The sequence below is a fragment of the Terrapene carolina genome, unplaced genomic scaffold (genome assembly GCF_002925995.2).
Source record: "Terrapene carolina triunguis isolate 2854851 unplaced genomic scaffold, T_m_triunguis-2.0 Scaffold102, whole genome shotgun sequence".
In the NCBI taxonomy this organism is placed as follows: Eukaryota; Metazoa; Chordata; order Testudines; family Emydidae; genus Terrapene; species Terrapene triunguis.
Window position 1 is genome coordinate 2,909,220 of NW_020664453.1, and position 26,593 is coordinate 2,935,812.

The 26,593-nt window shown below is 42.4% G+C and overlaps 2 protein-coding genes across 5 annotated transcripts; one reads left to right on the forward strand and one right to left on the reverse strand.

The window, feature by feature from the left end:
- Positions 1 to 390: 390 nt before the first annotated feature.
- TCEANC2 (transcription elongation factor A N-terminal and central domain containing 2) lies at positions 391 to 9,415 on the reverse strand. 3 transcript variants are annotated; one of them, XM_026651784.1, is made up of 5 exons: positions 9,341 to 9,415; positions 8,523 to 8,668; positions 4,994 to 5,135; positions 2,728 to 2,921; positions 391 to 744 (listed from the first exon to the last, which is right to left on the reverse strand). In XM_026651784.1, exons 2-5 carry the CDS (start codon positions 8,622 to 8,624, stop codon positions 556 to 558), a joined length of 627 nt encoding a protein of 208 aa, XP_026507569.1. In that variant the 5' UTR covers positions 8,625 to 8,668; positions 9,341 to 9,415; the 3' UTR covers positions 391 to 555. The 3 variants fall into 3 exon arrangements, with proteins under 3 accessions (XP_026507569.1, XP_026507570.1, XP_026507568.1); XM_026651785.2 differs by having other exon boundaries at positions 9,308 to 9,363; XM_026651783.1 differs by lacking the exon at positions 9,341 to 9,415 and having other exon boundaries at positions 8,523 to 9,085.
- A 92-nt stretch (positions 9,416 to 9,507) lies between these two features.
- Positions 9,508 to 21,040, forward strand: LOC113406520 (transmembrane protein 59-like). Of its 2 annotated transcripts, none has more exons than XM_026651780.2 (8): positions 9,508 to 9,723; positions 12,372 to 12,477; positions 14,890 to 14,984; positions 15,184 to 15,336; positions 15,667 to 15,739; positions 16,094 to 16,175; positions 18,791 to 18,899; positions 20,672 to 21,040. In XM_026651780.2, the coding sequence occupies exons 1-8, from the start codon at positions 9,550 to 9,552 to the stop codon at positions 20,822 to 20,824; spliced, it is 945 nt and encodes a 314-aa protein (XP_026507565.1). In that variant the 5' UTR covers positions 9,508 to 9,549; the 3' UTR covers positions 20,825 to 21,040. The 2 variants fall into 2 exon arrangements, with proteins under 2 accessions (XP_026507565.1, XP_026507564.1); XM_026651779.2 differs by having other exon boundaries at positions 9,510 to 9,723; positions 16,091 to 16,175.
- Positions 21,041 to 26,593: the final 5,553 nt, after the last annotated feature.

Here is a 26,593-nt window from a genome sequence, read left to right on the forward strand (position 1 = left end):
CCCGCCAACATAGCTTCTGCCTCTCGCGGCGGTGGAGTAATTACGCCGATGGGAGAGGGCTCTCCCAGATGTGCTATAGTAGCTAAGCTGCATCGGTGCAGCTGCGCTGTTGTAGCACTGTAGTGTAGACTTGCCCTCAGATGTGACATAAATGGTGGTGCAAGTGATGTGTGGTTCTGCCGGTGGAAGTTGATACAACTTACATGCTATGGGACCAGAAGAGTGGGTTTGTAGCAGGAAAATTAACCAAGTAAGTAAGTAAGAAAGTAATTAAGAAGGCATAAAGCAAAGTAGGGGAGGCCTATGTGCTTTTCCTGCTACAACCCCACCCATTCTGTTCCCTCAAATGTCCACTGACTCACAGATGATTAATTTACACCACTGCTTACATCTCCACTGAATTTGCCCCAGACACCTTCCTGATATATCCTGTCCTTACAATGGCAGAGTGATTAACATGACCAGTGCTCCTGCACTCTTAAAACACAAGGGCTTCTCAATCCCAATATGTGGCATAGACACGTGAATCCCACGTTCAGCACCAGGCACTCTGAGTCACTTCTTATGGTTTTGTACAAGCGCACTGACTGGGAGTGCACCGGTTTTGACTTGTGCGCGGGTTTCAGGTTTGTGCTTTAACGTGAAGACTAGGGCTCGCACTGTCCTGCGATATGGTGCATTAATGAGACGGGAAGAGAGATGAAAAGCTTCTCGCTCAATATTTTCAGCCAGTGGGTGATCAATCTGAAAACAGCAAAGTGTAAAATTAGATCCTTACGTTTAATAAGGAGACCAACTGATTGAAATTGGAGTTCGGTGGTTTTCAGAGTTTCTTCATTAATCAGCTCAAATTCAAGGAAATCTACTTCCCAACACGTGTGAAACAGGAAGAGCAATTTAATTCCACCCGAGCAATTAAGGAACAAGGCAACTTGGTCAGTCGCAGGGAACTCATTCGCATCTCCAGCTGGGAGGCAATGCTTTGCCCTCACAACAGGACACTAATCTGCAACCAGCTTTGGGTATCAAGTTCAACTGCAATTACAAACTACACTGCACTGTCTCCATAAATCTCACATTTGATCTTTCTAATACAAGGCACCTTGGATACTATTTTCAGCTCGATCCTAAAAGCAATTCTAAGACACTCCAAATACTTGGGAGCTTTGCCTGGTGCTATAAAGGGAAATGCAGGCTGTGTGTGGAAGGAGGTGTAATTAAGAATGCAGAAAGGGATTTGCTAAATGTTAATTATGAAGTTATGTGCCAAGATCTGTAATTTGGCACAGCTTAGAAATGTAAGAAATAAACAAAGGAAGAAATGAAACCTCAACTGCTCACCACACTTTTAATTTCACTTTTGCCTTTAGTGATGGGGAATCTCCCATACTTTCGCAGATGGGAGACTCCAAAATGTTAGTGTGTTATTATTAGAGTATTATTCAACCCCCAAGTCCTTGCCCCCATTTTATCCCCCCTCTGCTACCCATCTCCCAGTTGCCCCTGTCCTTGCACATCCCCTTCTGACCCACTTACTCCTGTCCCCACCTGCAGATTCCCCTCTCCATTGTCCTTGTACTCCCAATTGTTGGACTCCCTCCTTTTCCTGTGACTGTCTATACATCTGACTGACTCATACTGAAGCAAACTACACATCTCTGATGGTAGCTGCATTCCGGGGAGATTCATGCCTATGGGGGAGCAGGCAATGTTTTCCTTGCCATCCTTACACATGTGTCCTGTTTGGAGAGGGCAGTTTTAATCTCTGCCCTGCCACTGGTGTCTCTACCCAGCACTGCCTATTTTTGAAGCGGCATGAATTGTCTTGGCAGAGGGTAGGCTGCAGGCACCTTGTGCCACTGCAAACCCTGTCTGTTCATACCACCAGGCCTCTGTGCTAGAAACTGACACAGATCCAAAGGGCAGGATTTGAACAAGCCACCTGGTGTATTATGGAGCCTTTCTTTTTTATCACTCTCTTGAATCATCCAGTCATCTTGAGACATCCCCACTTTAACCTATCATAACCCTATTTGAAGAGGACAGGTGAGAACTCCTTTCAGAACATACCATTCACTTCTTAACTGGCCAGAGTGTTCATTTTTCCTAAGGCAAGATACAGCTAAAGAACACATTACCTTTAACTTTCCTTTGTAACTCCTGATTTCCTACCACTTGACTTTCTATTTAAAGGCTAATTAATGAATACATTAAAAGGATAATTATTATGGCGTTTAATACACCAGGCAAACTAATCATTAAGCCTTACAGCACGTCTTGTTCATTCACTTAAAGATACCACAGGGATCTAGTATTTACCACCACTTTATATATTATTGACCCCTCTCTGTCCATTTTTGCAATAAGTTTTAATTTACAAATACTTAATTACTGAAATACAATTTCCCTGAAACACAAAACAACCAAGAGGTCTTCGTGTAGGTTTTATAGCTAATAAACAGTAGGATGTTTAGTTTTCTATATTAACGTCCTCTTTCCCCTACACGATTTAAGCATAACAGACACACAGGTGTCCTGTTTGCGGACTCTGTAAATGAGAGCAGTGTCAGCGTCATTTTCACCTTTGTTTTCAATAGCCAGAGTAATCTGAGCAAAGGAAAACTAACTCCTTTGGAAAAACCCCCAATAACGGAGATCTCTCGATACAGCAGCTACCTACATACTCTCCTTTAAGCTAAAAAAAAATAAGAGTATCAAGAATATTACCTCTAGTTCCAGAGCATCGCAAAGTAGCTTCCGTGCATTCTTCCTGAGAGTCTCTGTTTTGGGATCGCTCCTGACTTCTATCGATGGTTTGTTTGAATAATCTTTGATGAAAGTTCGCCACTCAGTGTAAACGTCTTTTGCGAGATTGGCCACGTCATGGTCTGAATGTTTGCGCATCTTATTCACCGTGTGACCTGCCAAATAGAAACAGCAACAGAGTTCGTTCAACTTTGGTGGGTAGGTAAGTGTAATCCAGACCTGTCAGTGCACATTAGTGACAAAACAGTCACAAAGCATTGTAAGTCAGGGTATGTCTTCATTACCCGCCGGATCGGCGGGTAGTGATCGATTCAGCAGGGATCGATTTATCAAGTCTAGTCTAGATGTGATAAATCGACCCCCGAGCGCTCTCCTGTCGACTCCTATACTCCAGCACTGCGAGTAAGTCGATCCAAGTACGTGGACTTCATCTACATCATTCACATAGCTGAAGTTGCATAACTTAGATTGATCTCCCCTCACCAGTGTAGACCAGGGCTCAGACAGCTTCAGCAGAAAACTAAGCACTTGACACAAATACAAATATGAAAACACTGGGGCCAACGCTTGCAGAGTCCTTATTCACTGATTCAATGGTGGTTTTGCCTGAGTAACTTCCTAGGTGCTCGGTTATCCAGCTGTAAAATGGGAGTAGCTTTCCCTAGATCAGAGAGGTGTGTAGTGAGGTGCTCAAATAATACAGGGCTATATGAGTACTTAGACAGATGGTAAATCTAGTGTAAAGTCTTCAGGATTGGCTCACACAGAATAAAAATGTTTGCTAAAAAATTCTTTGGGGAAGTGGATGTTAAGTGATATTTGCAATGTTTTTACATGCGAGTGAGGAAGTAATGATTTCCTACTGTTTTCCAATCACCATCAGTGACGTTTCTCACGCCCACGGAAATGCACAGAGAGCTACTGCACCGTCAAGGAAATGTGCCCTTTCAAAGGGGATATACTACCGAACACAGTGGTTTTCAACCTTTTTTCATTTGCGGATCCCTAAAAAATTTCAGTTCCAATAAAAATTCCACAGGTTGAAAACCACTGACGTAACACAAAGCAGAAGGCACAGTTCCTCTTCTTCTGCTTGGTATTAATTTCTAAGTGATAACACTATTGGCCAGAAGGTGTCACTGTTACTCCTTGGGTTTCATACAGCACAACTGCTTCATCTGTAGCTGGTGCAGACCTGATGCAGTGGTTCTCAAACTTTTGTACTGGTGACCCCTTTCACATAGCAAGCCTGAGTGCTTATAAATTAAAAACACATTTTTATATATTTAACACCATTATAAATGCTGGAAGAAAAGCAGGGTTTGGGGTGGAGGCTGACAGCTCGCGACCCCCCATGTAATAACCTCACGATCCCCTGAGGGGTCCCGACCCCCAGTTTGAGAACCCCTGTGATATAGGAAGGCTGAATGTGCTCAAGATGGCAAATTAAATTACAAAATTCAGACCAGAAGAGCAGATCATTCCTCCTGTTCCGTACACAGAGAGGGCCCTCTGCATGAGGGTCCTACTGCTTTTGCACAGAAGGGGGGGAGGGAGGGGTCAGCCCTGGCACTGCTACTCTCCCCCCTCCAGTACATCTTGGGGTGATCTCTGCAAGATCAGGATCTGCACAAAAAGAGGGCAGGGAACTGGTGGTCTCACATCATACCCTGTCCCCCAGTCCTGTGAAAATTAATCAAGTTGTTGTGGTGTTATAAGCACGTAGCCCCCTCCACATTGGGGATTCCTGGGGGAAGAAAGGAGCACCGAGGTAGCTGTAACTAAGGAGCAGGGCCTCTATGCTGATGGCTCGGGCCTCCAGCAGATCCTGAGGACTTCTCTGGGTTTGCAGATGGGTCCCGCATCTCATTCCACAGGAGAGTAACCACCCATGACCAATCAAGGAGGAACTTTGTGGAGATTTCCTCCCCCTTAGTCCTTCTCCCACATATTTTACCATGGAAGGGAGTGACCCAGCCCTTGATTACAAGCAGGCAACATCCAAATAATTGTGAATAATTCAAGGAGAACTCTTTCTTTGCTGTAATAAGAATTTTGCAGACTATGTAGCTACCTACCACTAGGATCTTATTCAACAATAAGGTAAAGTGCTTAGGACCATTACTGAAAAATACTGTCAACAATTCCCTTGTGTATAGAAAAATCCAACAAGTGAAGGACACAAATCCACCTCATTTTCACACTCTAAATTAGATACGAAGTGCACCTATTTTTGTTGAAAGTAACACATCCTTAGAAGGTATTTTCTTCTTTAATTCCTCCAAAGCTTCGATCAAATTCTCTTTAGACTGGCCAGGAAGCTCCAGGACAGATTTCCATCTTTTTATGTCTTCTACAACCACCACTCTCTGGGAAAGAGAAAAGTCATTAGGACAGTGGAATATTCTTATTGCCAATAAAGATGTTGGCCTTCATCTCAGCTAATGGGGCTGTTATCGACACATGAATTATTGATCATGACATGAACCAGAGCACAGAATATGTGATGGTCCAAAATGATAGGTAATTGCTTGAGAGCAGCTCCCTGTTGTAAATCAGGACAGAAATATCTAGAAGGCAAAAGTGAGATTCTTAATCTTATTCTGCCAAACACAGGGCACTTAGCTGCAAATGTCTCCTAGAAAAAGAAGACAGTTATGCAAGTGTTCAGACTTTGGGAAGCCCATTGTATAAATGGCTTAATAAAGAGCGGATGAGAGGGAGTGGCCGGGGGAAGCAGCTAATTATAATATTGTTAGTAGCAACTTAGTACCAGGCAGCGCCTGAATCTGCCCCACTTTTGTTTTCAACTTTGGAAATCTTAAAGCAGGTAGTATCAGCAGAGAGAGAAAAGGAGCTAGGGAGCACCACAGAGAGACTGAAAGAAGCCAGTCATTAATGTATCTGGCATTTACATAGTGCCTTTCGCCCCAAGCATCTTGCTGTGACACTCCCAGACAACGGATTACAAGAAGCCCGAGTCTTGTTACGCGCAAGATGTAGTGCAAAACCTTTTACAATCATTCAGCAACGGTTATGCAGCTGGTATGCTGTTTGTATCCTCCTCTGTCTTATATTTAGATTGTAGCTCTTTGGCAACATTTTCTGTTCTGTTTGTAGGCACCTAGCACAATAAAGCCCTGATCCAAGACTGGGGACACAAGTGCTATCACAATTAATACACCTCTACCCCGATATAACACAACCTGATATAATACGAATTCTGATATAACGTGGTAAAGCAGTGCTCCGGGGGGGGCGGGGCTGCGCGCTCTGGCGGATCAAAGCAAGTTCAATATAACGCGGTTTCACCTATAACGCAGTAAGATTTTTTTAGCTCCCGAGGACAGCATTATATCAGGGTAGAGGTGTAATAATAATCTCTTGGCTGCAAAATAACCCGCAGGGGGAAAACAATGAAAAAACTAAGTATCAGAGGGGAAAACAATGAAGAAACTGTCACTCAAGAACGCGGTGCAAGAAGGGAGGGGTGAAAAGCATGCACCTCTACTCACAGATTGTCCTTTTCAATTATCTATATCATGCCCAGATGCTACAGTGATGGGCACGTTAGAAATGTTCAGATACAGACTGACTAATGGATATGCAGGAATCACTTCACTCACTGTTGAAATGCAAGTTACTCCTAATTTATTTATTTTTTAAACTTCTGCAATTAGGACCCAAATGGGAGAACACTCACCACCCAATTCCCACTTCCAGCAAGATCAAAGGGGGAAGGAAAAGTGCTATGGTAATATAAATAATAAATTATTATGAATGGCCAATTGGCCTGTGTCCTTTCCCTCTCCCCCTCAAGCATGGAGTTCTGCAAATCTTAAAGCCAGCTCAGTGTGGAGATTCAGGAAAAATACATGGCTCAGAGAATCTTTGTCAAATGCTTTAATCCCATGCAGGGAGGGTGGTGTTGGATCCACCTACACATGCTAAATGTGTCTCACAATGCATTCTTGCTGCCTATTTGAATAGTTTATGCACATTTTATGTTCTTTAAATACAACATTTATAAATACAATCATGCACCTGATTAATGGCACTCTTGGACGATGATTCCAGCATTAGTGTTGCTACTTAGAGCATTATGACTTCCCATAGGTTTAGAATGATCTCAAATAGTAACTGTACTCTGTACCTCTGTATTCTACAACTAATTATCAGTCCAAGTTTCAGCTATACTTTCTTAGCATCTGCAAAATTATGAGCATAGAAACGCATATGCACATAGATAGATACGCAATTACTCTGTATGAGCTGCAAAATCTATATGCACAGATTTACAGGACACCTGAGACTGGCTGAAAGTTTGACCCTACGTTTGTGGTTTTTTGTTTTGTTTTTGTGATTCATCATAAAACATTCTAAACAAATTCTAAATCTGTTGAACTTTCTTTAGAAAGCTTAGATCGTGCAGAATCTTGTACTCATGTCACCAAATATCTGACCATTGTTTATAAAATGCCTTTCAGTCTGATGGAGCGAGCCTATCCATTGTACTGTTTACTGACAGAGCACACACCACTGAACGGCAGCCATATGTGGGGAGGAATGCAGCAGCTATTCTGTGTCAACTTTACATGACTGTTTTCAGGTGAGGAAATAAATCACTTCTAAAATTGAGGCCACAGGTAAACTTGGACACAGGCTGACTGTAAGTACCCAAGATAGAATTGTGGCCAGAACAGCAGGAGTAACACCACACCTTGCTAACATTTGCCATAAGATCTTCAATGACCACACATATTTATTTGACAAATAGTATTTCCAGCAATCCAGTGCCCCCTCGTGGTGTGGTGGAGCACTAGCTCAGTAGGGAGAGAAGTGTCACCTAAAGTGACCAACACCATTTCTTGCAGCAACCTGGGCTTCCTTTGGAGGAGTCTCATTGAACTATTGACCATGCCTTAGCCTAGGAGATCTGATAAAATAAAGCCTGAAGTTGTATGCCAGCAGAAGTCTACAGAACAACTGCTACTGATCACCAGCCCTTTTAGGGTCCTAGAGTACAGGTCTAGCAAACTGGCTTCTGTGCAGCGTTCACATCCAACTGAAGTTAATTGTGGGCCATATTTACACACCACACACACTTCTAATTACAGAATTCCTAATGCTCAAGTGAAAGGGCTAAACTAAACTGTGCCCAATTTTACAGGATACTGAATGGGACTATTGCACACTGGGTTCTGAAATACTGATTAGGGCTGAAATCTTTACCCTAGAGAAAGGGGTGGGAAGTGATCCCATTTCAGTGTTAATGGCCCGAAAGGAAATTCAGGGGCCTATTAATTGGGGGTCCTACATCTAAGCATCAGATATGAATGACTTGGACTCATTAGAACTGTAAGTTCATATCTCAGCAGGGTGAATCTAACACATTATCCTTTCAAGCTCCAAATCTGATATTGCCTCAGTTTATGGTGTACATGCATTAAATGAGCTTAAAAACCAATGTCCTATCTGCTTTAGATACACATTAAATGTTCCATGGCAGTTTTTGTAATAGGCCTTTGCTTCAGTGTCTGGAGTACATTTTCGTTCTCCTTGCTGTTGTGCTGAGTGTTTGTTGTCTTCTTGGCTGCTGTCCATCTCAGACGCATTTCAGTGGTGCTGTATGTACTCTCTCAAGTGCTCGGTGATCCTTTGGGACAGAAGTTGCTATATAAACTCCATCAGGCCTATACTGAAAATACTATACTGATCTCTTATCCATCCATTCCCTTTGCCCTCCCCGCTCTTACCTTCAGAGATTCTATAGTGGCTTGCTTGTAAACCTTTTCCCCTGGATCTCTTTTCCTAGGGCTTTCTTGAGCTTTGGGTTTTCGTATCACAAATCTATCCATGATGGACACTTAAAGGTCTCCAAATTATTGGATACGTGCAGCAGCTGTTTCAGTGAGAAAACAATTGTCCATTTTCTTTTATGAAACTGTATTGGTAATATTGCTTTAACTTAAAGGCAGATTGTTGACAGAAATACCAGCAAAAATAACCTAGGAGCCTAAGCTGCTGGTAGATAGGGGAAAAAGGGCGGGCGGGGGGAGCTTTTGATGGCAATGTTACACTGAGCCCGGAATACAATGAAGCTGCAAGGCACAAATGAGGATTGGGGAGAGTGGGGGGCTTGGGCTGCTACCGTATATACCTGGGGCTGGCTGGGAGCACAGATCTGTGGCTGGAGATTTGGGGTGACACTGCAGGGTACGCAAAGGGGGTGCGGCACCATGCTACGAGTTACAACATGCCCTGAGGGGGCGGGCATGGGGTGCCCGGCTCATGCCCCGGGGGAAGGGATGGAGTCGGGGGTCCGGCCCGTGGGGGGGGGGGGGGGGGGGGCGCGGGGGGGGGGGGGGGAGGGGGGGGGGAGGGGGGGGGGACCGGCCCGCTGGGATGGAGCTGGGTATCTGGCAGGGCGGCGATGGGCCCGGGATACTGCTGCCCGGCGCTGGGGAGCCGGGGACTTAGTGGCTGCCCGGCGGGGTAGCGGGGCTCGGGGCGCACGGGCTAGTTACACGGCCCCCCGAACCGACTCGCGCGGCCCGTCCCGGAAGCGACTCGCCTCGTAGTTCCCGGCGAAGGCGATTCTCCGTCTCCTCCCCAGCTCAGCTCCGATAGGGAAACTGCTTCTCCCGTCAGGCCCCGCGGCGAGGGAATTCTCGCGATATCGCTCAAGCCCCGTCCTTCACCTGAGGGCCGGAAGTGGGAACCCGACGCGATAAACAACATCCCCCCCCCACGCACCCGCCCCGTGAGAGAGGGAGGGGCAAGATGGCGGCGCCGCGGGGGAGCCTGTCGGGGCTGGGTCTTGTTCTGCTGCTCCTGATCTGCGGGAGGGGCTGGGCTGCCGCGGGCTCCTCCGAGGCCTTTGACTCGGCGCTGGGGAGCACGGCGTCGTGTCACCGGGCCTGTCAGCTGACTTACCCCCTGCACACCTACCCCAAGGTACGGGACCCGCCGGCCTTATCCCGCCTTCCTTGGACGGGCCTCTCAGGGTACAGCTCTCCCCTCCGCCCCGCTCCTGCGCTGTGGGGCGCCCCCCACACCTGCCTCAAGGTACAGGCCTCCCAGCCCCCCGCGCCCATAGCCAGACACCGCCCCCTGCACTCTGGCCCCAAGGCGCAGGGCCTTCCGCCGGGGTCCCCCTGCTTCTCCCCAGCTGGGACCATCCCTGATCTGATCCAAGTCCGTGCGACTGTTGGCATGACAAGTGTTGCCAGAACATGAGAGAGACTCCTCAGGTCTATGTCGGGATGAGGATGACTCGCTTCCCCCGCTCGATAGCTTTTGAGGTTTGTTCACCCTGGTCCACTGGTTGTTAGTGATTCCTTATCAGGTAGCAGGTGCCTCTAGGTAAGGGGTCCTTGGCTAGGAAGATTCCCCCTACACAGCAAACCCAAGATATGCCCTGTTTCTTTTGCGCCCCCTCCCCATGGGATATAGATAGACTACATGAAATAATATCTCTTATTGGATCAACTTTTGTTGGTGGATGATAAAAGCTTTTGAGCTACACAGAGCTGCTCTTCAGGGCTGAGTAAGGAAGTAGACCTGAAGGAGAGCTCTGTGTAGCAGTCAGTAATCTCCCTGTAAAATATACCCTTTTGGGGGGAGAGGTTGTCTCTTTACCAGGTAAGGCAATACCGTTTCCTCTTAAGGTCTATAATATGTTCAAAAGCTATTCAAGCACAGAGCATCCAGATTTTGTTGTTGTGGGGTTTCCATGTGTCCTGTTTTCTTCTCCCTCCTTCCCTCAAAGAAACAATGGCAACTTGATGTGGGCTGCTCTGGCTTTAAAACCATACAAAATATCTTTGTGTGTTGACAAGTAAAAAGTCCTGAATCATGACACTGATAAAACATTTGAATTATAGAGGATGAATTCTGAAGAGTGGTTAAAAAATGAGCACCCCAAAAAACTTCCACCCCTGGGTTCTAATTAACTTAGGCAGAAGTCTTTCATGGTATCTATCTTTATAAAAGGAAGGTGTTGGAAAACTGTCTCCCCCAGCTCTGTTTCATGTTGAGGTTCAGCATCAGTTCAGGATTCCATAGAATTCTGAGTTACTGTTGGAATTTGGAAAATTCATTATTCTTTTCAGTCTTGTGTGAATTTTTGACTGGTAATATACTTTATTCTCTATCTGCAGCAGAGTAACAGGTTGAGTTCAAAATGTGGGGTGCACAAACAACAAACGAGGGAGACGAGAAATAGAGCAGAAAGTTTGAAGTGTGGAATTAATATTTTTAGAATAAAACTACATAATCATGGTTTTGAGACAGTAACTGTGATGTGTATACCTCAACAATGAGTGGAAGCAACAAAGACTTGTGTAGATGGAATGAAATGTATATCTAGAATATGGGACTTTATGCCGCATGTTGAGATGTCTAAGCATGATACCAATTGCAAAAAAGGCCAAAGTTTAGGAACTGAATCATTGTAAGATTAAACATCTTTTTTCCTTAATCCCAACCCCAAATCTTTTCCTACCGCAGATGAAATTTCAGACTCCTGTGGTGAAGCATAGTTGCCTTCTTTTTGTTGGAGGACTTTGGCAAGTTTTTGAAGGAAATTGCGACTCTGGTGTTTCTGGTAGCTTTTAGAATTTTTTAAAAAACTAGGCACTTTGAGCTCATTATTATAATATACATCATAAAGAGGCCAATAAAATGACACACAATCTTCTTCCTACTGAGTACTTTGTGACTTAAACAATCAATCTATCCTGTGTTGATTTTAAGCACTACTTACCACTAAGCTACCAAATAGAAATAGAGGTGGCAGGAAACTTTTTATTTTGGAAACATTCATTGTTTGGTTTAACTTCAAGATAAACTTCATTAAGACTTGTCAAGAGAATCTGTGTGTGCATCATACCTGCCAAAGCCAATTCAATGTGAATGTCAACATCCGAGGCATACTTTCTGCAGCAGGATATTTCTATTAGAGACACAGTCAAGGTTGTTAGACTTTATTAAAAAAATTAAAAAAATCTTGACCCAGCTTGGCAGTTCTATGTTTTTGCAGTATAAAATATCAGAACATCTGTGTCTGAAAGAAAATCACATCAGTTTGTTTGCAATGGGTTAGTTATATGGTAAGGTGTGGTGTGTTTGCCTTGTTCCTTTAATAATGGATTCAAAGTTCTCTCCACCTGTAAAACAGATGGTGACAACCATAAGGATGAGGACAGAGCCAAAAGACTTGTCTTGAGTTTTCCTGTTAATAGATTCACATGGTGTCAAATGCAGAACAATGTTCAGTGTTTACAACAACACTACAAACAACTAGTTTTGTTGGTCCTAACATATGCGAGAGACAAGGTAGGTGAGCTGATATCTTTTACTGGACCAGCTTCTGTTGGAGGAAGGTAGAACTGTAATTTGCTTTTGTTCCAGACTGTACAGACCTTGGTGTTTGGCTGGCTTCTAAGGTTTTCTTTTTGTTTGGTTTTTTTTGCTAGAACATTTTCCACGGTAGCTTTTATAGTACTCAGAAAAGTAGTAATGTTTGCTTGTTGCTACCCTAGGTTCTTGGATGGAGTATTAGTAATTTCTTTAGCAACCCTGCTTTTCTTGTAACTTCCCAGGAAGAGGAACTGTATGCATGTCAGCGAGGCTGCAGACTGTTTTCTATTTGTCAGTTTGTGGATGATGGAATTGACTTGAATCGTACCAAACTGGAATGCGACTCTGGTAAGATAATTCTATGCTCTTTTCACAAGATGTAATGTGAAGAGACAAATGAAGGGAAGAGCGGAAACGTATGAAGGGATATTGTCAGTTTGACTTTTTTTAAATTGATGTTACTCTTTAAAAAAAAGTTTGATAGAGCACTCATTAAAATTTCTCAAATTTTTAAAAGGGGTTTCTGCTTTGTGAGCCTTTAAAACATAAGGGTCCTTTTGGCCAAGGGAAAAACTTAGGTAATGTAACCATATTAGGTGTAAAATGGTTAGCTGACAATGTAATTTTCAAGCTAATGGTGTCCCTTTTACTCCATGCAACATTGTGTAATGACAACCTAATAAATGACATCAGTTGCAATGATTTTCATAGCCCTGTCTATTTGTTGGGACTGTATGGCTTTGTATTTACTTCAGCTGAAATGTTTGCTTTACAAAGCACAAACCTTGGTGAACTGTGTACTGTACTACATCACTGATATGGCCTCATTCAACTAAATTTTACAATTTCTTTACTATGGAAAGAGAAACCAAGCTTAACTACATTCTCTGCCTTGCATGTAGTTAAACAACTTGGTAGCTGGGTTTGTCTTGTTGAATTAAGCCATTAAATAATCAAACATTCATGAATAACTAATTGGTTAAAAGGATTAATTATCTGAAGATCAGACAAGGAATGTCGATAAATAAAACTGAAAATACTTGTTACAAACTATATACCAAGCTAATATTTCTTTGCAGTTCTGTAGTACTTCCAGCCAAGGATCTTAAAGCAATTGATAAACATTAAGGTTCGTATACTGAGATCAAAAGCGTGGTGCCAACCAAGCAAGGCAGGAGAGGGAGCAGCTCTCCCTATGTCGTCTAAAAGTGGTTAAGTGCCAACTCAGCACTAAAAAGAGGCTCAATCTTGTGCTGAAGACAAAGGGGGCAGTGGCCAGCTCCAATAGCAGAGAGAGTTGGGGAAAGGCATGTTAATGCAATACAGAGCTGAGTTATAGGAGCTGGGAATAGGCTAGAGCCGCAGAAAAGCACTATCCTGTGCACAGCTGTGCTCCAGGCATTTCTTTTCAATTGCCAAACCACACCTCAAGGGATATCATAAAAAGGGGTGCTGCAGCAAAAGTCCAAATGTAGAGCTGAGTCTGAAGTGTTGCCTCCTTTCCTGTACAACATTGCCACCCTGGACTGTTGCCTTCTGCCTGTTCATTTGCCGTGGTCTTATAACACTGATTTTGCTCATTGCTTGGTGGCTGTCCTGTGCTTTGTGATGCACTCCCTGACCATTATGTTCAGTTCTGTCTCTAGGTGCTTCTGTGACTGCCGATTGTCTGGCTTTGTAACTGGTTTACCATAGGACTGCTGCTCAGGCACCTGAGAACGGCACACTCAGTTATTTGGCTGATTACTGTGCATTCCCTGCCAGGATTTTGTCTGCCCTGTTTCCATAGACTGCCCATATCTGGTCGTACACTTGTTCATTTTCCTCTCCTGTGAGAAAATGGATCGTCCTAACGTTCAGTATGCACTTTTACTTGCCAAGCCTGTCCTTTTTGTGCCTTCTGGCCTAAGCCTCCCAATACCCTAGTGAGAGAGGATTATCCCCACTTGACTTCTGTCTCCGGTTCCCCAGGTGTAGAGACTTTTCCCAAGGTCATACTGTGGGTGGGTGGCTAAGCCACAAATAGAATACAAATCTTCTGGCTTCTCTCCTGTAATTGCTAGTCTGTCCTTTATTTTAAATATTGGATACGGATATTTGGAAATAAGAGCAGAGCTGACTTTACATTTTTGATAGAGCTTGAAATTGGTATAGAAAGTCTAACTATACTCATGCAACACTGATGGGCAAACCCTCCTTTGTTCCCTGTTATGCCATGGCGCTCTGACGTTTGATGGATTCCTCTGTTAGTTTACTTCCATCCCCTGGAGCAAAACTTGAACTCTTCCATGGTATGTGGGAGGGAAGGCCACAGTCCTGTGGGAGGGTCTTTCAGAACTCTGGTTGATAATCCATGCCATCTCTGGTACAAAATCCTTGCCTATTCTACTGGGTTGAGGCTGTGTTAATTTACGTCACTATGTTGGAATTTTCTATACCAGTAATTGCTCTTACTTTATTTTGATTGTTTTTTTGCTTTTCCTCATTTTTGTGATCAAATGCTATTGCTGCATTCAGCTTTTAGATATAACCCAGTTTTATGCCTATTCTAGATAGATCATCTAGATTACATCAACCCAAAGAATCCGGTACCAGTATTAGTAGATTGCTCTCGTATTATTCCTCAGGTGGGATAGGGAGTCTTTAAAATTGTCACTTGAGTCCTTATCAGACTGTACCTACACCTTACATTCGTGCTTTCAGTTGCTGACTTAAGATGTGAAATTATTTTTCAATTTACACAACTTTTCTTCTTTGCAGCCTGTACTGAAGCATATTCCCAGTCTGATGAACAATATGCTTGCCATCTTGGGTGCCAGAATCAGCAGCCATTTGCTGAACTGAGACAAGAGCAAGTAAGCATGTAGCATGATTGTCAAATGCCACCTACTTGTTTTCTGCTCAGATTCTCACTTTTTTTTTTCAAATTTAGTGTGTGTGTAGAAAGATGGAGAGAAATTCTCTATTTAAAGACTAAGACCATATTGGGGACAGTGTTAAATTGCTTGAATATGTACAGAACAAATCGAAAACCAGTTAATGATGTGTTTACAGTTAATGTCCCTGATGCCAAGGATTCATCTCCTTTTCCCTCTGACACTGGTGAGATCATTCTGGAGTGACATGATGGACTCAGCACAGAGCTTCATAACTTCCTCATGGACCTTCTACCTTCAAGCAGATGATGGCAAAATAGTTATATTCCAGGTGCTTGCTTGCTTTTTTACTTTTACAAGGCTTTGTGTGTCCTGGGTGTTAACAGTTGATCTCCTGCGTCTTCCAATCACACAACAGATAGCAGAGCCGTCTCGGCAAGTAACTGCATGCTTAATGTTTGGCAGCAGTCAGTCTCTCTTTGTAGTGGTCACTGGATTTGCAATGTAGAAAACAAAATTAACTTAAATGGATAGTGTGTCAAAATTTTTCCCCATTTCTTTTGCAAATGTGAATGATGTGTATGGGATGACTATAATTTCAAGGTTAATTGAAGCTTTATGAAATACAAATAATACCTTACAATTTTCATTATTGTTTTAGTCAAAGCCAGAAGTTCAATATATTCCACAGGACACCACAGATCTGAAAGAATCGTTGTTGAGCAAAACATCTGGTAAGTTGGTTTGGGTTCTCTAGAGTGCAAATGAAAATATTCATAACCTGCAAGAGTAAGTCAAATCTTCCACAAAGGAAAAAGTCATTATGGGCAGACTGTCACCTTCACCCTATGTACATTGCAACAAAGGCCACAGTAATAAATTATTTTTAAAATGTATTTTAAATATAGCGTGGTATACTACTGGATGGTAGTGGTGCCACACTGGAATTAGAACCATTTTAAAGAAGCTTTCTACTATCAATGTCTTCGTATAGACAGGGACTGTATGAGACTAGAGTTTTTAAACATAAATCTTTTTTTTTTTAATTGTAACCTTGTAATGGAGCTGTCATTGTGATATTTCAGCAGACCTACAGCCAGGAGGTTCACAGACACACAGAGGATTTTTTGAAGAGGAGGAAAGCAATAGCTTTTTCAAATGTCTTTCTATGTATGTATCTTCTACTGTCTTGTAAAAGCTTAAATGGTAGGATGACATTCCTTCCCCATATATTTTACATGTCATATACTCCATCAGAGAATCTCAAAGTGACAGAACTGTATTCAAGAAAGATGATGTTTTGGAGGAGATGTTAAAGGGGAGGTTCTGAGCACTTGTGTTAAAGAGCACACTGCTCCCTTAAGAAAATTGATATTAGCCACAATATACTTGTTGGCTATTTGGCCAACCTAATCTCTCCATGCAGTTTAACCTGACCATGATATTTGTTGTTTCCTGTCCCACGCTACTGATATTTTGCTGCAAACTGTTAAACAGCTGCTACATTTCACTGGTTTCCTAGATATGGCTGCATATCAGGGTGAAGTGATTGATTTGTGTAGTACTTTGGGATTGTCTAGTGTGAAAGGTGCTGTATAAAGAAGCAGTTTTGCTTTATTTCTAGTTTGATAGGCTACAATATAACTTTGCTCTTTTTCTTTCATTAATCTTCGCTACTGAGCAGCAGGATGCATTCACACACTTCTAGACATACAAAATAATGGGGTCTAAATTAGTTGCAAGAAAGATCTTGGCATTATTGAGAGGATGTTTTCAGTGTACTACTCACAATGTGCAGCAGCAGTCAAAAAAGCTAACAATGTTAATAACTAGAGAGGAATAGATACAAAAACAGAAAATCCATGGTACACCTACATATTGAATACTGCATGCAGTTCTAGTCACCTCATATCAAAAAATATTTTAGAATCAGAAAAGGTACATAAGAACGGCCATACTGGGTCAGACCAAAAGTCCATCTAGCCCAGTATCCTGTCTTCAACAGTGGCCAATACCAGGTGCCCCAGAGGGAATGAACAGAACAGGTAATCATCAAGTGATCCATCCGCTGTCACCCATTCCCAGCTTCTGGCAAACAGAGGCTAGGGACACCATTCCTGCCCAAACTGGCTAATAGACATTGATGGACCTATCCTCCATGAATTTATGTAGTTCTTTTTTGAATCCTGTTATAGTCTTGGCCTTCACAACATCCTCAGGCAAGGAGTTCCACAGGTTGACTGTGTGTTGTAAAAAAAATACTTCCTTTGTTTGTTTTAAACCTGCTGCCTATTCATTTCATAGTTCTTGTGTTATGAGAAGGAGTAAATAACTCTTATTTACTTTCTCTACACGAGTCATGATTTTATAGACCTCTATCATGTCTCCCCTTAGTTGTCCCTTTTCCAAGCTGAAAAGTCCCAGTCTTATTAATCTCTCCTCATAAGGCAGCCATTCCATACCCCTAATCATTTTTGTTGTCCTTTTCTGAACCTTTTCCAGGTCCATTATATCTTTTTTTGAGATGGGGTGACCACATCTGCGCGCAGTATTCAAGATGTGGGCGTACTGTGGATTTATATAGAGGCAATATAAATATAAATTTCTGTCTTATTATCTATCCCTTTCTTAATGATTCCCAACATTCTGTTCACTTTTTTGACTGCTGCTGCACGTTGAGTGGATGTTTGCAGAGAACTATCCACAATGACTCCAAGATCTTTCTTGAGTGGTAACAGATAATTTAGACCCCATCATTTTATATGAATAGTTGGGATCATGTTTTCCAGTGTGCATTACTTTGCATTTATCAACATCGACTGGCAACAAAATGATTAGGAGTATGGAACAGCTTCCATATGAGGGGAGAGTAAGAAGACTGGGACTGATCAGCTTAGAAAAGAGATGACTAAAAGGAGATGTGATAGAGGTCTATAAAATCATGAATGATCTTGAGATAGGGAATAGGGAAATGATTGTGGTGGTTGTTTACCGCTTCACATAACACAAGAACTAGGGGTCACCCGATTAAATTAATAGGCAGCTGGTTTAAAACAAACAAAAGAAAATACTACTTCACACACTGCACAGTCAACCTGTGGAACTCAGTGCCCTGGGATGTTGTGAAGGCCAAAAGTTAACGAGGTTCAAAAAAGAACTAGGTAAGTTTGAGAATGGGTCCATCAGTGCTATTAGCCAGCATGGTCAGGAACACAACCCCATGCTCCTGGTATCCCTAAACCTTCAACTGCCAGAAGCTGGGACTGGATGATAGTGGATGGATCACTCAGTTGTACTGTTCTGTTCATTCCCTCTGAAGCATCTGGCACTGGCCATTGTCAGAAGACAGGATACTGGGCTAGATGGACCATTGGTCTGACGAGTATGGTCGTTATGTTCTTTTAGAATTGCGCTAAACATTTGGCTGCTATTTCCCTGGCATAATGAGGTTCTTAAGGCAGAAAGAGAGATTAGAGGTTTTGCTGTCATGCATTCAAAATGCAATTAATGGAGAGATTTGTTGGCAAAATAGCTTAAAGTAGGAGTCCGCTTGGGATCTAGTAAAGAAACTGCCAGACTTGATTCATCGTGCTTCCCTACCCTGTACCTGAAGACAGGTAACTAAGGTGGGGTGGGAGACTGGTTTCCCAGACTCCTCCAGTGAAGCATTCAACTGAATGATCTAGACATGGGAACGCAGATTGGTAAAGCCCAGTGTATGTCTTTAGGAATAACAGTTTAAGAAAACAGGATAAACAACTTTAACGATGCTCATTACATTTCAGAAATTCTGGTTGGATTTTAACTACTACACTTGTTCTCTCCGTACTGGTGCTACTCTGGATTTGTTGTGCTACTGTTGCTACAGCTGTACAGCAGTATGTTCCCTCTGAGGTAAAGCGAATTATTCTATAGCTTACATCACCTTGAAGTTATTCATATTACTTAGTGTCTGAAATGCTATAGGGTCTTAGGTGTAGAGCTGGTTTTTTGGTTCACTGGCTGTTCTGCAAAATTAAAACTAAAATCTGCTAGAATCAAACTAAAAATGTTGGCAAATCAAAAGTCAGTGCATTTTGATCTGGGTTTAACAAAATTTCATCTGCATCAAAATGAAGCACTTTCTGTTGGGACATTTTAAAAGTAAAGACAAGAATTGTAAGGTCTCGATTCACAAAATGGGTGGAGGTGGTGGGGGTGCCTCCCTTTATAACCTTTAGCCCAGTAGATAGGGCACTTAGCTGGGATGTGGGTCACCTGTGTTCCCCTCTCGGCCGGCTGTGGAGCAGGGATTTGAACTTTGGTCTCCCACGTGGCAGAAGCATGCTCTATTGGCATTTGGGGCAGGTCTCAATCTCTCAAAGTTGTTCAATTGTGTGTAAGTAAATTAAAGTCATTGGACCAAGGACATAAATGTGGGTCTCCCATCTCCAAGGTGAGTGCCCATAACCGTGAGGCTACAGTCATTCTCACTATGACTATTCTCATTCTCAATGACTATTCAAGCATTTTGTTGAAGCTGTTCCACTTTGTATAAATGACAAAGACAGTGAAATGACTGCAGTGTCATGATTAGGGCTCTCACCTTGGAGGTGGGAAACCCAAGTTTGGGTCCTTATTCCAATAACTGTTTAATTACAGTGTTTACACACAGTGGAACAACTTCAGCAAGAGAGATAGAGATGTGATTTAGAAAACCCTCCCATATCCCAGTGCTGAGGGCAGTGTTACTCAATTAGATCTACCTGTGGGCTGTTGGGTTGCTCAGTGTCTGGTTTTTGACTGGAACATCCAGTTGAAAAGGGACCCTGGTGCTGACCAGGCCACTAAAAATCCAGTCAGCGGGGCCAGCCTTGCCTGGCCCTGGTTCTGCTCGGCTCCAGGAAGAGGCTGGCATATCTGCCTCCTAGGGCAGCCCTGGGGGCGATGCCCTCACCCCGAGCGCTGGCTCCGCAACTCCCATTGGCTGGGAACCCTCTTCCCCGTGGTAACCATGTTTGACAACTGGAAATTTGTTTCTAGTATCTTTTTGCCAGAGCAGAGTGAGACCTAGGGGATGTATGGTTACAGGTTGCATTCACTAAACCATTAAAGGGGTTTTAATAAGATTGTGAAAAGGCTGAGAATGGCAGGAACCTGTGGACATGATGTGGGTGAAGGGCAGGAATCTGACTGGAGGAGGAGAGAAGGGACTGGCTGAACTGACATTTCCCTCCCCCCCCCCACCCCCCCTCCCCTAAAAATATGCAAGACTGGCAAGTACCACACTTATTCTGACAGGAACATGTCAGTCCTAGCCTGGGACTCAGACTCAACTGTGAACATGAATTTTAGATGTCATGGAAAATGCAAAGTGTTTCATAGTAAGAGTTGAAGCATTGCTACTTTGTGGACCTTCAAAACCTCACTGAGAAATGTATGATCATAGATATATGCCAGAAGCTGGGAATGGGTGATGGGATGGATCACTTGATGATGACCTATTCTGTTCATTCCCTCTGAAGCACCTGGCATTGGCCACTGTCGGGAAAACAGGCTACTGAGTTAGATGAACTGTTGGCCTGACCCATTATGGCCATTCTGTGTTCTTATGGCTAAGCATGTCTTGAGTCTTGCATTCAGAATCTGTAATGATATGATCTTTTTAAAATGTTTAATTATTTCAGAAGCTGAGCATCTATGGAGACTTGGAGTACGTGAATGAAAAACTGACCAGATACCCAGCTTCTGCTCTTGTTGTTGTTCGATGCAAGACTGATGAACATGAAGAAGCAGGACCTCTACCCACAAAAGTTAATCTGGCTCATTCAGCAATTTAAATAGTTTAAAAGAATTTAATAGACTAATTCTAGCACTTCTATCAACTCCTGGTGTTTTTTTATGGTTTCTTCAGCTGCGGGGCTTAGCGGTCAGTGTTTAAATGAAAATAAAGTTACAGAATCAACAAATCAGTCTGTCATGGAATCCTTGTTTTCCTCTAGTAGTGAAGAGAATTGCACGTTTAACTTGCAGTTTTTTTCCAAATATATGTAATTGCTTTCACTGGAGTTTGCAATGTGTCCTTTTTGCTTAACAAAAACTGTAAGCATGCTCGCTACACTTCTACCATGGCACTTTCAATCAGTCATTTCTAACCGTTCTATGATGTAAGATCGGCATTCGCTCTTAAAAGTAGGGTATAAATTCTCAGTGGGCAGAAGATGCTTAGGTCAGGCATTTTCAGTTGTGAGTAACTAAGAACATTAATTGTAGAACTATTTGCAGAAATGTTGTATTATCCGTTAGTCTTTGCAATAACCCTTTCCCCCAAAATAGAAATGTATTTTTTTACAGGTATCAATATGCAGAGCGTTAATGAGGTACTGCAGGTTGAGTTCAGGCTGTCAGAAATGCAAGTTTTTAACGACTCATGGACGTATCCTTTTGCACACAAAAAAGAGACATGCTTATTTATTCTTTTGACAAACTTTAGCCTTAAACTCGTCAATAGCTTGTTACGGTAGAGCAGGGGTCGGCAACGTTTGGCACGCAGCTCGCCAGGATAAGCACCTTGGCGGGCCGGGCCAGTTTATTTACCTGCTGACGTGGCAGGTTCGGCCGCGGTTCACCATCCCGGGCCAATGGGGGCGGCGAGAAGCGGTGCGGGCGAGGGATGTGCTGGCTGCGGCTTCCCGCCGCCCCCATTGGCCCGGGACGGCGAACCGTGGCGAGTGGGGGCCGCAGTCGGCCGAACCTGCCGCGTCAGCAGGTAAATAAACTGGCCCGGCCCGCTAGGGTGCTTACCCTGGCGAGCCGCGTGCCGAACGTTGCCGACCCCTGGGTTAGAGCATACTTTTTCTGAAGGCACTCCCTTTGCTGTATTGATTAACTAATTGGGTCCAGTTGTTTCATTGTCAGAAACAAATTGATTTCTGAAAATTGAGAATAAATTTAGAAAAGTAGAATAATGACTGTAGCCTTTTGCTATGGCTCTCAATTAACCATGATGCACTCAGTATGAGACTCATCTACAGTATCCCCCTAATATATGCAACTTTACCACATTCTGCTACATTAGTAAATACTGTTACTGAATTGTATTAGTTATGTGAGAATATTGTTATAGCTCGTTTGTCCAACACAGTACTATTCTTACAACAGCAGCTACGATCTAGTGGTGCCTGCTAGGCATCTATAAGCAAGAAGGGACTGTGATGGTTTTCCTTACGAAGTCTCTTTGCAAATGTTTAGAAACTGGCCAAAATTATGTCTCAGATATCTTTAACTTTTTGAACTTTATCCGATTGTCTACATTCAGGTTAGAAGTAGGCAATAGAAATCTACTGGTTTTGCATAGCTTTTGTACTCGAGCAAAAATTATACTTGAGATGTCCAGAGAATAGCTCATTGCATGAGTTAAAACCAGAAGAATAATTTTAAGTTTGGTTGAGAGTGAGGTTTAGAAAAGGGTATGCATTTAGTAAGTTTCTAAAGTTTGAGGACTATATAGTTGTGGTTATAGATCATGTATTATGGGTCCATACTTAGAGTGCATACCACATACACTGTGGTGCTTGCTATATGTGGTAAGCATACACAGAGCTGCTACAAATCGGTGTTCTCTTCAAAACTATGTGCACCTTACTTTTTTGTCATGAAGGTGTAAGAAGTTCAGAATCTCATTCTTCAAGGGGTCTAGTGTGTTATTGTACAAACACTGAATTTAAGCCCAATTACATAGTAACTTTTGGTTGATGTGACATTGAAAGAGGATCTGACTTACAATCATGAAAGTTGGAGTGAAATGCTGTTCTTAACATGTCTTTATTAAATACCTAGGTTATACAAGGGTCTAAAAATGTGATGGTTGGTTGTGCAGTGCTTTAAAAACTGTTTCATAATCTGATGCCCAAAAATAGCTTTTTCTATATCTGTAGTAGTAATCAGTCCTAAGACTCTCATTTCTATGCAGTTGTGTACTTCAGACATCAGTACACAGCCTTGTTTGATACTAGCACATCAGCATTAAATGTAACTTGTGCAATGACAGTTTAAAATCTTTAGGTGCAAATGCAGACTTTATACCAGTGGCTATGGCTGGTATTCTTTGCACTAACTTTGTCTGCAGTGCAGTCTCTGAAGACATTTTAATTATCCCAAATTTTGACTTATAACTAGCATTGAATATAGCATATATGTAGCATTGAATCTGTTTTCCCTGTGATGTGTAAATGCGGGAAATAGTGTTTATGTAGCCTCACTGAAAGTATAACTGTCCAGTTGCCTGTTTCACTATGTATAGTACAGCTTTCATTTTGTCAATGACTTTAATTTTTAACTCATGAGTGTAAAACTGTTTTTTCTTAACTTGTATTTCTAAAGGTGGATGTTTTCAAATGTTTAAATTTTTAATTATATTTGGGTTAATCATCAGCTTCTAGTTTTTATTTTGAGCTGTAATATCTGCTTAAACTTCTGAAAACCAGAAATGAAAGGAAGAAACAAATCAACAAATAGATATAAATAAAGGTTCAAGTCTTGGGCCTTGTTACTTACCTGAAATGTTACTATACAATGAATAGATGCTGAAGTCCAGGACTCAGTAACACTCTACCATGGGTGACACCTACAAAAGTTGAATTCCTGTAATGAACTTTTCAAGGTATTAATTTCTATAAACAAAACTATAGTCCAAGGAACCAGACTTTCACAGTATTATACATTTCAGGTTTTATCCAGGTCCGTTATCAGAATCAAACTAATGCCAGCAGTTCCTACTCTAAATACAGACGGCAATTCAGTCATCTTGGTATTTGAAAATACAGTAATTTGTAACCATTATTGGAGCAGACCTAGGTCTTATTTACCAGTTTTTAAGATGGCAAAAAATCTCTATTCGTCTTCCTTATATTCAGATTCTCTGTTTTCTGAAACACTAATTTTGTGTGTAGTGATTTGGGTTTTGGCTCTGCCCAAAAATGAAAACTTTAGTAAACTGCATTAAGATATTGTAGATGAGGGACTAACTACTTCCTCACCTTCCTGTTCCCCATATTATTGTACTTGTTCCCTTTTCTCTTTTGTTTTGAGAACTCAAAAACATCTAAACTTAGAAACAGGAATCCTAGCATCTCCGTTGCTCAATAAGCAATGTATGATTTAAGTTACAAAAGACTGATAATTCCTGCTCCCCATGGTGCAGTGGCCATAGCTTAATTATTGTACCATCAGAGTCCTAGGTGAATGGAAGTCATAAATTTATATGCTTTTCTGTTCCACTAATTTTATTACTCTGCATCCATCTAGTTAGGGCTCGCATCACCCTAAAAGGCTGGCAAATATTACTTTAGTAGATGGAGAAACTGAGGTACAAAGGTTCTGATTTTGGCCAAAGACTGTTCCTGATTGAGCTGTGATTTATATATAATCCCCCTGCGTAAACCCAAGTGTTCTCTAGTAGGCTACAGCAGAGAGTGTGCTGGTCTCTGATTTCTTAGTGACTGAAAAAGATGAAATGTCCTTGCTGGTTCTTAGACTTAAGAGCAGAATATGGAGCTATGAGTCTTTTGTTAACTCTACTTTGGATCTCGAATGTGATTATGCGGGGTAGGATCATTCCAGTTATTTAGAATGATCCCAGAAGAGGATGGTGGATAACTAGCCTCCCTGAGCTCTCCAGGGATTTTACTGAATTCTTTTGTCATTCCTATTTTAACACTGTTTTTTAAAAAAAAGCTTGTATGACAAGCCAATTGGGAGGACCTATTTTTATAGAGGCACATGGTTCTGGTCTTACTCTCCTCAACAGCAGCTGTAAATTCTGTATGTATTGTGGTCATAAGCAATTACACTCAGCAGCACTGGTACCAGAACATGTAATTGAAAATCCTTGTGCATTAATTTACACCACAATTTTAGGTCTAAACTTAGAATGTTTAGCATATCCAGAACTGCAAGGAGACCACATGCCAAGCCACTTGTAGCTTTGTTTTTTCAACATAGTAGTCTTCCCAAAGAGGAACTGCAACCCTAATTGAGGATATTACAAAGCTCCTTAAACGCTAGATCAATATTTTTGACTATTATATGTAATATTTTCATAAATGGTTTGTATGGAGTATCTTTAACAAACGTCTATGGCACCAGTCTGCTTGTGTGTTCAGTGCTTCCCTCCCTGCCAGAGTATGTTCTCCTAGAACAGTCATTTAAGCTGTAAATCTTGCCCAGGCAGGAACTAGCCCTTTATGCTTGGACAGTATCTATCATGTTGAGACTGCATGAGCTAGTAGGGGCGCATCAGTCTGAGCAAGAGGCTGACCTAAGATGTGCTGTGGGCTTGGACATTTGAACTGGTAGGTATAGGGTAGCCCAAGGTGATTAGATATGTGGAAACTGATGCATCACCCATCACAAATGAAGCGTGACCGTATCTCATTAGATGTTTGCTGTATGTTTGGGCCCAGCAATAAATCTTATGTGCCCAGAGTCTCTCAAGGCTTCTTTGGGTATGTTTGAGCTAGAGAGCAAAAGACTGGAAAGAAAATTGAAGTTCCCTTATAGCGATGACCTAGCAATATTTGGATGATTAAGAAACAGCTTAGCGTCTCCCTTGTCAAAGCACACTAATTCTAACTGGATCTACACTACAGAAGAAAGCAGCATCTTCTGAAGACCTATGTTGGAAGTAATATTCTCCTTTCCTGTTAATGTGGATAGTGCCTCAAGTGTCTCTCCTATTTGCATTTACCTCTGGGTTAAAACCGATTTTAGTTTTCCAATTCTTTTCTAGTTTGGAATGTTTCCTTTTCACTACTCATCTTTGTGGAACGAGAGGCACAGCAACTGCTTTTGCTTTAGTGCCTGTGAGGATGATTCATTGTTATTTCACGATTTCAGATAACCATCCTCTGCCCTGGGTGCGATCACATTAAAACAGACAATAACGTTCCCATTGCAATAGCTGTGTATATGCCCATCCCTAAATCACAATCCTAGTACTAGCTCACTATCTAGGTGTCTCCTTATCATTTAACCCATCCTCCTTACATTTTCAAGAAGGTGACAGGTATTACACCATGTCTGGAAAATTAAATTCTGCTCCTGGCTATTGTCCTCAGTAAGCTCTGTTCTGCTAAGTCGCTAGTAAAATAGCATGTGGGAGTGTTGAATAACGGCGGTGCCCTGAGCTGTTTGTTTTGTAGTTATTACTGTCTGCTTACTGGTTTACCCAGGAGTCACATGATGTACCTGCATTGCCAGACAAAGTTCTGAGCTGCTGCTGTCCCCGCTATTTACCTTCTTTCCCCTAACCACCAGCATTCCATTTTATTTCCATCCACAGCCCTCCTGCAGATCCCTGGGTCACCCCATTTCCTGATCAATCTCCCTTTCCCCTCCCACATCGCACACAGGCCCCATACATTTCACCCCACAGGTGAAGTATGATGATGTGCTCCCACAGTAGAGATGGGATTTGGGGGGAAGGGAGATGTGTGCCTTGCCAGCAGGGCTGGCTCCAGGCACCAGTGAAGGAAGCAGGTGCCTGGGGTGGCCAATACAATGGGGCGGCACGCCGGGAATTCGGCGGTGGGTCCCTCAGTCCCTCTCTT

What these genes read in the sequence shown, in the direction of transcription:
- TCEANC2 (XM_026651784.1), bottom strand. Translation starts at nt 8,624, where the DNA reads ATGGATAGATTTGTGATACGAAAACCCAAAGCTCAAGAAAGCCCTAGG. An exon ending in GTTACTTTCAACAAAAATAG is followed by an intron (nt 2,922 to 4,993) that starts GTGCACTTCGTA and finishes TCTATTTGGCAG; the next exon opens with GTCACACGGTGAATAAGATG. An exon ending in GCGATGCTCTGGAACTAGAG is followed by an intron (nt 745 to 2,727) that starts GTAATATTCTTG and finishes TGCTGTTTTCAG; the next exon opens with ATTGATCACCCACTGGCTGA.
- LOC113406520 (XM_026651779.2), top strand. Translation starts at nt 9,550, where the DNA reads ATGGCGGCGCCGCGGGGGAGCCTGTCGGGGCTGGGTCTTGTTCTGCTG. An exon ending in CCCTGCACACCTACCCCAAG is followed by an intron (nt 9,724 to 12,371) that starts GTACGGGACCCG and finishes GTAACTTCCCAG; the next exon opens with GAAGAGGAACTGTATGCATG. An exon ending in CAAACTGGAATGCGACTCTG is followed by an intron (nt 12,478 to 14,889) that starts GTAAGATAATTC and finishes TCTTCTTTGCAG; the next exon opens with CCTGTACTGAAGCATATTCC.